This window comes from Malurus melanocephalus, unplaced genomic scaffold, assembly GCF_030028575.1.
Source record: "Malurus melanocephalus ecotype Western Australia unplaced genomic scaffold, MMel_1.1 scaffold_48, whole genome shotgun sequence".
Taxonomy (NCBI): Eukaryota; Metazoa; Chordata; class Aves; order Passeriformes; family Maluridae; genus Malurus; species Malurus melanocephalus.
Window position 1 is genome coordinate 2,138,163 of NW_026623280.1, and position 13,710 is coordinate 2,151,872.

Here is a 13,710-nt window from a genome sequence, read left to right on the forward strand (position 1 = left end):
CACAAATAAATGAGAAATAAAATATAAAGAGCCAAGGTTCCTAAAAATTTATTCAGTGAAATTCTAAAAAATCTGTGCAAACTGATGAGGAAAAACAGCATCCACACAACACTTCCTCCCCTATCCCAAGGCAGAGCCACCAAAAGAAGCAGTCCCAGATTGCAGCTCTCCAGATTGTAGCTGTTAATTCTTTCCTGATCCTCTCTGCTTGTGCCCCCATGCACAGAAGCTGGGCAGGAGCAGACAAGGGCTGTGGCACAGTGAAGGACAGCACAAATTCTTTTAACAATAAAAGCATAAATGCTTGTTAAAGTAGTGCCTTAGTTTTGGACATGGAGCTAYTATATATGCTATGCAATTTACTATGCTAAAATATCTAGGCACAAATGAATTAATTCCAACATGAATCTAAGCTTTAATTAGACTGAATATCCTTGTTTTTTTCAGGTTCAAGTCAGATCCTTATCATTACCTGAAGGCAGTTTATTTTTTGTGGTATATTATTTAGAACATTCAAGAGCATGTTAAAAAAAAAATGAATGCATACCCAGTCTACATAAATGTAAATTTATTCATAATCAAGAGCAGAATATTTTTCTATGGCATTTATCAAAGCAAATATCCTTATATAGGTATTGTTATAAAATGAACAGTGTGCTCAAAACAAGGGACAATCCCCTGCTTTTATTCACATATTTTCAGGTTTGTTAGTGAGCTGAARCTGTTCTATTTCATCATAAAATAAAACCAATGATAAAGAAATGCAATGAAAACACTAATGTCTTCTAAAATGTTTTGAATAAACAAACTGCTACTTCACACTGAACTCTTCCTCTCTGCTGTTTCCTTCTACACAGATTYCAGGATGAAAGAAAAAAATTGCTGTTGTACAAAATACAAGAGGTTAACCCTTTAAAATACATTAWTGTTTTCTTTTAAGTTGGGTCCAAGGAGACGTCTTAAAAGCATTTCATGTATTTCTGCTCAATTCTTTATTAGTTATCCAACTTACCCTTCAAGAAAACCTGTCTTTAAATTACATACACACTTCTATGAGTGTTTTCAAACAAAAAAAAACTACTTTTGTTCAGGATGGCTCATCCACCTTAGCTTAAGAGAGAAGAGGTTAAACAAAGTGGACACAGAAACCATTAAATATTAAGATGCTAACAAAATCAGAATCATTTTCACCATTTTACACCTCTACTACACATCTTTAAAACTTACAGCTAGTTTTATGAGGTATTCAGTACCCGGGAAAAGCTGTGGAATAGTAAAATCCAGAAAAAGTTCTGTGCTGTTATAGATGACATTCCACTTTGTAAAATTCTGCTCATTGGTGGCCATATAAATTATATAGCGATCTAGGATTCCATTTACTTCTACTGGTTCTTTCCATCTGCCAATAAAAGCAAAAAATGATTAYGACCAGACCAAATAAAGATTCAGACCACGCTGAAAAATGTGAGGCTTTGTTTAGGGGACTTCATGGGGTTTATTTTGAGAATTKGAAAATACAGTCGTGCAATCATAAAAAGAAATCTAACCCATACCTCTAATGCAGTATTTGTACTCAATAGATAAATGATTACACACAAAGCAGGGGCTACAAAAGGGGCACATCACCAGAACATTTTGTGCACTGAAGTTTGCAGAGGCTATGCCCATGTGTAGGTTATACTGATTGCGTAAAGACAAAATGGAAATTAAGTTGGCAAGTGATAATCAGAAGGTTCACAGAACCACTAAACTAATCACTTCTATGCATTTAATCATAATAAATTTAATTTTATGTCACAAACCCTTCCCCTGATTGAACTCACTGGAATTCTTGAATAAACTGATGCACTATTGTGTTGTCAGGAAAGWAGAAATCCTTACTTACTGTACATATATTGTTCTAGAATCCAAAACCGTCAGGACCGGGGCATCTACGTGAGATGGTGGCAGCTGTGCTGTAAACAAGGTGACCTGGGAACTGTTTGTACAGCCAGCAAGCGTGCAGGCAGTGAGCAGGAACTGGTGTGGTGTGAAAACTGCCAAATCTAGGACAAGAAACAAATAGGAACTTACTTGGTATATTCATTTTACCTTGTTTTTTCATAGCTTTCAGACAGCAAAGAGTTCAGGAAATTGAGAGGAAGGGGGATGCGTATCTCTTAAATGTTTCAAGTTTGCTCCAGAGGAATGAATAGGTACTCGTTCCTTAATAGTAGATAACTGCAAATTTGAACTCCTACTACACCTGTGGGCTGTGCTTTAGTTGAGATAACCTCACTKTACTCCATTTACACCAGAATGTACACCACCCAACCCAAAAAAAAAAAAAAAAGTTAGTTTCTTAGGAGCTACACACTACATCAATTCGCTACAGGGGCAAACGAACACCTTTGAGATAATTAAATCAAATCAAATTAAATTAATAGAAAAATAAGTACAGRTTCATTAACACAGCTGGGTTATATCTTTTTTAAAATGTATGAAAAATGAACATCAAGCATCAATACATACAACAATTCACTCCATGCAGGTTTCACTAAAAGCATGAACACAAAGAAAGCTCATTGTTGCCACCACTCATATGAGTCTGTTCTCTCTTTGCCTGTTTGTCTTCAGCTGCATGAAYACCAAACCATTGTAAAATATATTTCAGTAAAGACAACCCATCTAATGCTATAACAAAACAACTTTTCAATGGTTATTTATTATGAAGCTATCTTGAGTTTCAATTACTACAGAAAATGGTGAATAAAATGTAGCATTTTTGCTGAATAAATATTCTAAAAGATCACATATTCTTTCTTATACTAAKAAGGAATGTTTGACAGAAAAATGGTAGCATCAAAGTTATGCTGACATAATTTTCGCATATTTTGATTTTTCTTTCTTCATAAAAATATGAATCATAGACTTCAATAAGGAAATCTTGTAAGAATGAATTTACAGTTGAGGTTTTGGCAACAGTACAAGATATACAAGTAAAATACTTACTCTATAAAAACACATTTTCAGTATGCCAGAAAACTTCTGTGTTTTTGTAAGACATAACAAATAGCAGTGTTTTCAGAGCCTAACAGTGTCAAACTATATTTTTTACAACGATATTTGTGTGCACAAAYTTAAAAATTGCAATTGGATGACAAAGGCATAACCAAAACAGAGAGGTTGCAGACTCAACTTCTCTTTCATTAGTTTTCCCCTCATATCATGACTCCAGTCCCTGCAGGAATGAAATTTCTTCTGACTTGCTCCACTCTGWGTGAGGAGAGAATGAACCTGTGCATTTCTATTGAAAATACCGTACCACTCAGTGGTATTGTTCTATGGTACACATGGCGAAGTGTGAGTTAAAAAAAAAAATGCTGCAGCTAAAAAAAAAATCATCAAGTGAATGCCTGTAACAGTGACATGTTTAATCAACATAATGGGACTGATTCTACCAGGGTTAAGCAGTGCTTAAGTCGGTGAGAGGGGGAAAGCACACTCCAGAGCAGGTGCTCAAGCTGGCTCAGCAAGCWGGGACACTCCACACACTGCACTGGCTGCACTGCCCGCATTAGTGTGCACCTCCCTGTGTCCCTTACTGCCTACAGCTGCCATSAGAGAAGCCACAAAAAGTGCAGATGGAACTGAAAGTCTGTGACACAAGTGTTAGATACTCCATGTTCTGGGTGGGCAAACAAGTGACCTGAAGGATTTTACTTTCAGCAAAGCTAAAAATGAACAGATGAAAGCAATTCATGAAACCCGTATAATTCATAACCTCATAGATACTGAATATGTATTCTCTCAAAGTTGAAACTACATGGCAGGGCCTCTCTTAGAAGAGTGAACATAACACAGGAGAAAAGAAAAAGCTGATTTCTCCTTTTCCTTTTGTTTATGGTAGAGCACGCTTTTCGTTGTCAGTGAAGGGTATTTTTCTCTCATTGATGGAAAATTCCACATCTGGAAGTACTGTTTTTTAAAAAGGTAATTTGTACTTAAACCCTGATGTGATGCACACTGTAGCTGATGAGACTACTTGCAGGCATAAGTTTCTGGAAATACCTTGTGTAATTTGAAAAGGGAAGAGCTTTGTCAAGAATTAAGAGAATGGAAGATGGAAAAAAGTTTTATTTAATCCCTGAAAAAAACAACTGTAAGTTACCTTGCGTGTCTCAGTACCAAGAATGGGAAAAAGAGAAAGACAAGACAGGGAAACATGTAAAGTTTTGAAAAAACAGGAATAGCAAGAAATGGAAACACAGCGCATATGAGCAGAGATATCCTTTGGGATCTGCTGATAAACATACCGAAAAGGAAGGGAAGGATAGMAGAGTTTAAAAAATAGTTGAAATACAAAATATGTTAAAAAAGCAACATGTCACCAGAATCAAAGAAAATCTTTATTCCTCATCTTGATTTACTAACACTGAAGTATTCTGACTACTAAATAGAAAGTTTCAATGACATCTCAAAAATTTAGGTGGGACAAGGCTAAAAAGAAAAATTACTTTTGTGCAAGCTAGAGAAGAAAACAAAGAAATTCAAGTTTTAGCTTTGTCATCATTAAAATCTCTCCATAGACTTCAAGGTTTGGATGAACGAGCAAATAGAGGGTCGACAGTATTTCTGAAAGGTTGGAAGCAGAAACTGAAAAACTGAACAATAAAAAAACATACTACATCATAATCAATACAATTATTCATCACAATCTAATTTGGCAGATATCTTCCTATTTCAAGTTCAAAGTGTTTCATAACGGATCACTGGACTCAAACAGCTACAGACACAAACATGAATTTGAAAGAGGGAGGAGGTTCTTAAAACTACAAAGCCACTGTTTGTCAAGGTCCTCTAGCAACAATGCCTTGCTTTCCATTTGCTTGATTGCATGATTTGCATAAGATCAAATGTAGGCAATTGTGGACATGAAAAACAGATTGCTCTCAAACACATTAGAAACGGATCCACAGGCATTGTGTGGAAAAGTGTTACAAGAAAATGCACCCCAGTGCATGSAAAACTCAGTGATTAATGTCAAACAAACTATAATTTACAATATAGGGTGCGAATTATATGTTATTTTACAATTGATTTCATGTTGCTGCAGAAGAATTTCATTGATCTCAATTTACAAGACAAACCCAATAAGGACACAATTATTACTTTTAAACCTACAGCAAAACCTCTTTTTTTTTTCTTACAAATTTGCTCGATCAGGTTATATTCCCACCTGTTCCCCAATTCCAGTTCCCTGAGTTAAAGATCAAATGTTTCTTATTTCAATATTTCAATAACTACTCACTGAAACTACTTATGTCTTACCAATATAATGCTAAACCTGGAAATTATAGAAGTTCACTGATGAAAAAAAAACCTAAATTCAGGATTTGGTCTTCTCATTTCCAGACCCAGAAGAGCACTAAAGGGCAAAGATACAAAGATTTCTTGAAGGTACAGGATTCCCTCAAATCATTCTATTAAAGTGGGAGGTAGACAGAATAAATAATTCTGCATCTTTGTGCCAAAAAAAGGAACAAAGTAAGAAAACTTAAAAAAAAATCCCATGTATCTGTTTTCAAACCATTACTTACTTTCCCCAAAGGAAAAGGTAGAGCGGAGGAAGAGGAAGGATCAACCTGCCTTTTCATCTCTTTGACCTTAGAGGCAACACAAACAAACTAAATTATTTTCTAACTCATGCATCAGCAAGAGAATTGTGAACTGCAGTGACTCTCATTAACAAAGGTATTTGCATACCRCTACATTTATTACATATGTGGTGCATGAGGCACTTCCCATACAAACCAACTACAGTGGCTGGTATCCCTCCAGTTTCTAGGAAGCACCAGAGTGAGTCCTGAGAGCACAATCAATGCATGAGACAGAAAGAATAAAGAATGACCCTGTTCGCATGGTCAATAAGAACACTCACTTTGCTTTGATCAAATTTAATGGGTAGTCATTGAAAGATAATATGCAACACTACAGTGCCACTTTTAGSTGGAATTGGAGAGATGTTACTAAAATAGAGAACAAAAACATAATTAGTACAATCCAAAAAAAAGGAGGAAAAAAACCCCAACAGCAACAAAAATTAGAGATTTAACAAAACATGAGCTTTACCATTCAGTTTTCAGATCACAATTCAAATATACCACAGCAGTAATAGCTACAAGATTTTTATGTATCTGTAGCATTCAAATTTTATATTCAAAATTACTCCAAGAGAGCCATATATCCTTCTTCCTTCCCTTCTTCCACCCTATTTCCATTCTCCCTGTTTTCAGGCCACTACTGTAAGGACCAGAAAAGGCAGTGTCCTGTCTGGGTGGGCACCCACATTCATGTGTGGAACCCCACACAGTTTTCTCTCACGAAAATAATTGAGACAATAGTTATCCCATTGCTATATTTAAAGGAAAATGATACAGCAGCAGTGCAACAAGGGATTGTTAGCAGTACAACAAAAACCTGCTGAGAGAGTATGAAAATGAAAAACTTCCAAAGAATTCCAATCACCACRTAGTTTATATGGGCACACTGCACGAAGACTTCAGTCACATCTTTACTCTGTTCCCTCATCTTCTTTATCACAATTTGTTATATTAACTCATAGTAACTTAATATTTAATTATAAGATATACTCCTTGGGACCATAAATCTGCACCACCAAATACAACCACATCCCCCCTTCTGATTTCTAAGCATCAYCACAAAATCGCAAACATCTAATTCATACGCTGAGTGTCAAGATCGCATTATCAGGCTTGCTCCATYAGACACAATCAGCAGTTCTCTGCCTTCTACCTTTCCCTAAAGCAACCAACAACTCATATTTAACTTGTAGTACAGAATATCCTGCTTTCTTTCTTTATAAAGCAGCAATCACTTAATTATACTGAATCTCAAAGAAMCATCACAAATGTGCAACTTTCTCTGGAAGGGTGTAACACTAATGCTGCATCATTTCACAGATGTATGAACCCCACACCACACTCATCATTGGCTTGAAAATATTTCAGAAAAAACAAGCTGTCACAAATGACACTTCTTACTTCAGGCAACTCAGTCAACACAAAGTGCTCATGTACCTAAATGTATAAATTAGCAATGGGTGGCCTTTCACGTGGGCAACTGGGTCCATTAATTGGTGAAAACAGCTATCTTTCAAGACAGTAGCAAACTCTAACAGATATTAATTAATAATTAAGAATGCTTATGTGATTCTGTAATGTTGCAGTGACAATTTAAAGAATTTTGTGAAGCCATTAAAAACAAGGGCCAGAAATAAAGAGAAACCAATAAACCCAGGGTCACATTTTCAGGAAGCACCATGAGCTGTTGTTCAGCTCCAAGAACAGAACTTGGCTTCCAGCTGGCCAACAAATGCTTATGTGTTTTAGAAACGATTTGTTCAGCAGTAAATACCTCTGGTTTTCCACAATACTTATAAAGGAAAAGATTCTTTACTGTGGGGGTGGTGAGACACTGCAACAGGTTACCRAGGGAAGCTGTGGATACCCCAACCCTGAAGCACTCAAGGCCAGRCTGGACAGAGCTCTGATAATCTGGTGTAGTGAAAGGTGACCCTGCCCTCAGCAGGTCCCTTCCAACCCAGGCCATTCTATGGGCCTAAGAAATCYTCATTCTTTTTGAGACTTACACATTGCAGAAGAACTCAGGGAACTGCCAGGTCCCAYATTAAGAAATAAAGAGCATAGCATAAAACTATTTAACTAACWATAATTCATGTGGGAGCATGAAAACATAACAGTTATGTATGGACTGTGTAAAAGAGTTATATTCAGGAAGAAAGCCCCTCTGACACAGTTGTGAAACAAAAGGATCTTTCATCATTTCAGTTTGAAATKATTTCAAACAATTAGTGATGATTTCACATGCCTTAAATGGTTCCACTTTTGGAAAAGGGRCAGCTCCAAGGTCCATTAAGGTGTTTAAAGATAATTACTTTTTACCATTAAAAATTATTACGTCTATTTGCTTTCACATTTAGTAACAATGTCTCTTGATTAAGCCCTTACACCCTTAATTGTTGCGTAGAAAAACTTTCTGCCTTTTGTTGTCCCAAACCCTCGTACTTTGAGCCAAAACTCAYCCCTCAGAAGAGGTTTCATCCTGACCAATTCACAAGACCACATAAACATCCATTCCTGATTAATGTATTTCATTGTTTCTTTTTATTTTAGTAAAATTATTTGAGTTTTAATCTTAATTAGATAGGTAAACTTTTTTTATTTAAACATGACTATTATTCTTATCTAACTATAAATGCTGAAAAGCAATGATTCCAGTCTTTGATTGCAAAGCTACATCCCTGAGATAGCTACTATAGGAACATTTTCAAGGCTCCTCTTACTCTTCAGTTAGGACACACTAGCTTGACAGCCTAAAGGTGCTCAGCTGAAGAAAACTCCAATCTTGTGGASTGTCCCACACCACATGGTTTAGAAAAATCAGAAGGGACACACTGGAGAATATTTAAACCTCTCTTCAGACTTTATCACTAACTAATGCACCTGATTCCCTGTGTGACTCTAAAGACATGTCATGTCACTGACCACAGAAAAGTCATGTTGCTCCTTGGAACCCTCCATCCTGATGTGTTTTCCCCTGACCCATCAGCATTAGTACCCTCAGAAAACATGGACACATTTTGGAAGGTTTTCCAAAAGCTTCTCTTGCTACCAAAACAACAGAGAGCCARTCACTGCAAACATTTAGCATCAAATGAATCTGATGAACTTCCAAGTTACTTCTTTGCTGACTGGAAATAAACCATCATTRTCTCCCTAGTTTACTTCAATTATAAAAGCTGGACAAATAAAATGAGTTTGAAGGTCAAAAGGAGAGAAAGAAGAAGACAAACCACATTAATTTTTACCAGGCACATGAATACAAATAATTGTGGTCAATAATGTTATTTAGTTTTATGTCCCTCTTTGGCATTTCTTTACACACTGTATGGAATGAAGATGTTAAGATTTAAATKAAAATTTCCATTCATGAATGCTTCCAATCCAGTCCCTGTATTTCTTATATCAGCTTACATAGAGGGGAGTTGTTAGTATACATCATAAGAACCCTAATGTCTGAGTCAATGTTGAGCCCAAAAAGTGAAAAAAGAGTGGTTTGAACATTTTACCTCTATATTACTTCAGCTTTATGTTCACAACTGGAAAATATATTTGCACTAGGCAAATAGATTGCAAATTTGAATCTCAGATATCTGCTTCTATAAAAATGGAACTAGTCTGGATATGACCAAGAACCCTTTTGCTCACCAGCAGAAGTACATCCTGTATTCCCAAGCAATTCCAATTTTGCTGTAGTGGGTGAAACAAAATTCAGATCTACCTAACATTTGGTACTGAGGTAATTGTATCAAGAGAAGCGCCAGGCTGCCACTTTTACAACCCACTGAAGAACGTGCATATGAACGGGCTGTTGTGGCAAGTAAAATGAATATATGGCAAGCAACAGCAACTATTACTATCCATTTTATATAAATCAATAGTGCAGTCTCATCTAGTATAGCACATATTACAGAGTGCAGAAATAAACTCTGACTGCAAAATAGCAGTGAGAGAGCATGGAGTTACTTTCTCAGGAACAGAGGCTACAAAAACAACCTCAGAAAAGSAAACAAAGACACACCATACAGGGATAGAAGATAGTAAGTGCTACATAGAAAAGCAATTAGGATGCTTTGTTTCCATGAATTCCCTTTCAATAATAGAGGGGGAGGGGAGAGGAAACAAGGGAAAAAGGACATGCAGTAAATTCAGAAAGTGAAATTTTCAGAGAAACTCACCCCACCTAAAATCATGGAACATCTACAACTGCTGACAAGAAGATTCAGATTTATCGTTGTAAATCAAACTTAGGGGGAAAACCATTAAGTATCAATAAAATGTTTTTTTTTAATTATTTATGTAAGCATCAATATAATTTGCAAATCTGTACAACAATCCTGCAAGATTTCTATACTTCTCTCTTTGCATCTGAGACAACTTAGAATTCTTTAGCACTGTATTTAAGTTTTTCTGCCAAGCAACAAAAAAAGAGAGTTAGAATCAAAGAAATTAATTTCCAAAATAAATATTTTTACAAWAATTAGACAATTTTACTTGCAGATTTCTTACTATATTTTAATATGCTAATAAATTATAAAATACCATTTTAATGCCAAAWCAATTTTTTTAATCAACAAAATAAAATTCATCAAACAAGCAGAGCTTGAGAGAGCACACTCAACACCAGAAATTGAAACCTAAACAATAAAACTACAAGAGCTGTTTGAACTGTCACCACCTACAGGTTGATTAAATTAGCGACTTACAGGTTGCAAGTTTTATTTAGCAATATCTGCATTTTATATCCATGGTAAATAACTTTTTCCACCATTTTATGATTAGAGAACAACTCTCACCATCCAGGAAAGGTATCATGTGATTTAAGAGTTTCTACAGAAGAGATACTATCACCTTCCTCAGACCAGAACAGCTCTGTGTTCCTGAATTATAGTCAGAGGGCAGAGGAGTTTGCCAAAACATTACTGTAGTGGTGGAGCAAGGCTAGTGGGAGGACTGAGCTTCTGAGCACTGCTCCTAAACAAGACAATTTATAGCAAGTTAAATCTGTTGCAAGACTACAAAAGCTGAGCTAGTTTYCCGCTGACCACAAAATAAGCAGCACAGTAAAATATACTGTATTTCTATCTACTCTTCTCTCCCTCCTTACTAGAACAAGCAGCCTAAGCTGTGGAGTCATCAATATGGTCAACATGTGGCTGGGGAAAATTACTTGGATTGTCCTTCATTTTGTTTTCATTTTTGGTTGTTTTTGTTTTGGTTTGGTTTGTTTCATTTCATATTTATTTTCAAAACACACACACACGAAAACAAAGGCAAAAAAATGAAAAGCCCAAAGTTTTTTTCAACTTGACATGTTGCACTACCCAGTTATGTCACGTAGTGTCAGCAATGTCATCAGATAACATAACTGCCACAATCTGATGTGATGCATTAAACTGGGATTACCAGAATAAATCATGTTTGTGGGTGCACAGATCACAGGTGGTGCAGTCAGCTGCTCTGTATTATGGCRTATCTATAGGATGTGCAGATTAGGATATAATGTCCAGAGGCTTGTTCTCATTTGTGAAGTGCTTTGCAACCATAAGTCAATAGTAAGGAGCCACCAAACAGTTATAATGGCATAAACCATCATCAGGGAAAAATACAAATCGATCAGTGCCAGCGATATAAAAGGAAGAGCATGCATCTGTCCCCACTCTCATAAATTCAGTGGTTGTTGTAGGGTTTTCCTCTGTCCCACATGTACTTTATTAACAACAGTAACTACCATAAATAATAACAGTGCAGAGTAGTTTATTKCAAGATGAATGCTCTTATTATCTGTTGATCCTATACCTTATTTCTAACATCGTGTCTGTGTTCCTCCTGCAAATGGGAGGGGAGAGYCAGCTAAATTTATTGTTTGAAGTTTATGCCCTTTAATTGGCAACAGTGTTATGCCCAGAAAGTTGTCTATGTAGGCTCCTTGAAATATCTGCATACCTTAACTAGCATGTTAAGCCTCTACAAAGGAGGCATAGAATTTACATTCTACTGCGTGCTATAAATAAGTAATAAGAACAGATTAGAATTATGCATTTACGCCTGCTAGTGAGAGTGAGATGCATAATTCACAAGTGGCAAATCCTTAAGAGGCTTTCATATTTCACCCCACCCCTCTCCCTGCTTCAGTCTTGGCTGTGTAGAACACAGTTCATTGTTCAGTTCCACCTTTTCACAATTTTAATTTTTTTTTTCCAAAAAAGTTTTTTTTTAGGTTTTATAATTACTACTTCTTTCTTGCAGGAGAGCAATTGACACTACATTAGCAGTCATTGCTGGGTWTATGCCTGCATTATGTTACATTATTGGTATAATCTTTATGAATTTTCTTGTGAAACTGGGGGACACAACTAAAAGAATGCAGGACTTGCAACTGAAACTTTCCTATGCTTCCCCAGCACAGGAAGGACATGTGCCTGTTGGAGCAGATCCAAAGCAGGACCACCAAGTTGGTTAGAGGGATGGAGCGCCCCTCCTATGAGGAAAGGCTGTGAGAATTGAGATTGTTCAGCCTAAAGGGAGAAAGCTTTGGGGTGACCTAATTGGAGCCTTCCAAAACCTGAAGGGAGCCTGCAAGAAAGACAAAGAGCAGGGAGTGACAAGGGGGAATGGATTCAAACTGAAGGAGGTAAGGTTTAGATTACATTTTTTGGAAGAAGTTCTTTACTGTGACCAGCAGTGAGGCCTTGGAACAGGTTGCCCAGAGAAGCAATGGATGCCCCATCCCTGGGAGTGTTCAAAGCCAGGCTGAATGATGCTCTGAACAGCCCAGTCTAGTGGAAGGTGTCCCTGCCCACGGCAGAGGGGTTGGAACAAGATGATCTTTAAGGTCCCTTCCCACTCAGGCCATTCTGTGATTCAYGGTTAACATCACGTACTGCTCCTGTAGCTGCACCTCCTGGAGGAGAAGACTAAACTCTGTGATCATTCACATCCTCATTCCTCTGCTGAAACCTGTAAATAYCTGCTGTGACTATGTTTTTATGACAGCACATGAAGGCCACAGATTTGGCCAAAACTGCGGCTTTGTCCACAGCAGTTCCTCTTCCAAAAACTCTTACCTGCTGATAAGGTGTAGAAACAAGGATCTTTTTCAGTCTAGATGGTTTACTATTTTTCGGTTCTCTGGCTGGGGCACTACAATGTTGACTCATGTACCTCCCGCAGAAGCATCACCAGGGACAGGCTCTTTGGTGAAGAAGTTACCTTGTAATTTCTATCAACTGTTTTGAACTTAGTCTATTTATCTACCTGGGTTTGCCTTTGTCCTGCATGCAAACATTTAAAATTATTGTCTACTTCTAATTACCATTTGTTTATTTTTGCCTTGAACTCTGCCATACAACTTCTTTTCATATTTAAGCTGAGACTTGTACCTCTTTTTTATACTAACATTTCCTATTTATTAGTCTTTTTATCAATTCAGGGTATCTCACTTGATTTTTAGTTTTACTTGACAAGCTTTCTCTGCTCTTTTTTTCTGCCTGCAAACATAGGAGAAAGACTTAAATTGCATGTATTTTAATTCCCAGTACACTTCAACATCTTAAAAATTGTTATGTGACATTGCAATGATGTTATTAAACCCCACGAGTCATRCCTCAAAACATTCAACACACATTAGTTGAAATGTTTAATCTAACTTMTCCTTGAGCTGATGAAAAGGCTAGCATGCCAGCTCATGAGAGTATTTAAAAATTCTTGTCAATTGGATTCAAGTTTTKTTCCTGGATCAGAATAAAAATTACTAACACTCTTACAATTAAGTGATCATAAATAGCTCCAAAGTTGGATTTAATATTAAATTCAGCTTTCAAAAGGAAGCTATTGAYATACTGCATTAACGTGGGTTACTTTCCATTATTGATACTTTTACTTTCAGTGTTTCTGCTAGAACAGAATGAAAATGTCACTTATGCATCCTTTGTGTGAACTCCCCTAGTCTAGCCAATGATCCTGGATAGGTGAGCAGTGAGGACCCAGAATCTCCTCATAAGCCAGATTCTCTGGTCACCTCGGAATAACCTTATGTAGCCATAAACATACCCAGACATGCAAAAAA

At 36.7% G+C, this 13,710-nt stretch overlaps 1 protein-coding gene across 2 annotated transcripts in view; it reads right to left on the bottom strand.

Moving 5' to 3' along the window:
- Positions 1–13,710, bottom strand: part of USH2A (usherin) — a 367,630-nt gene that overhangs the window by 182,791 nt on the left and 171,129 nt on the right. For both annotated transcript variants that reach the window (XM_057365137.1, XM_057365136.1), the window contains 2 exons: positions 1,886–2,045; positions 1,228–1,399 (listed from right to left, as the gene is read on the bottom strand). In XM_057365137.1, coding sequence (XP_057221120.1) covers positions 1,228–1,399; positions 1,886–2,045 — 332 coding nt within the window. The remainder of the gene's footprint in view (positions 1–1,227; positions 1,400–1,885; positions 2,046–13,710) is intronic.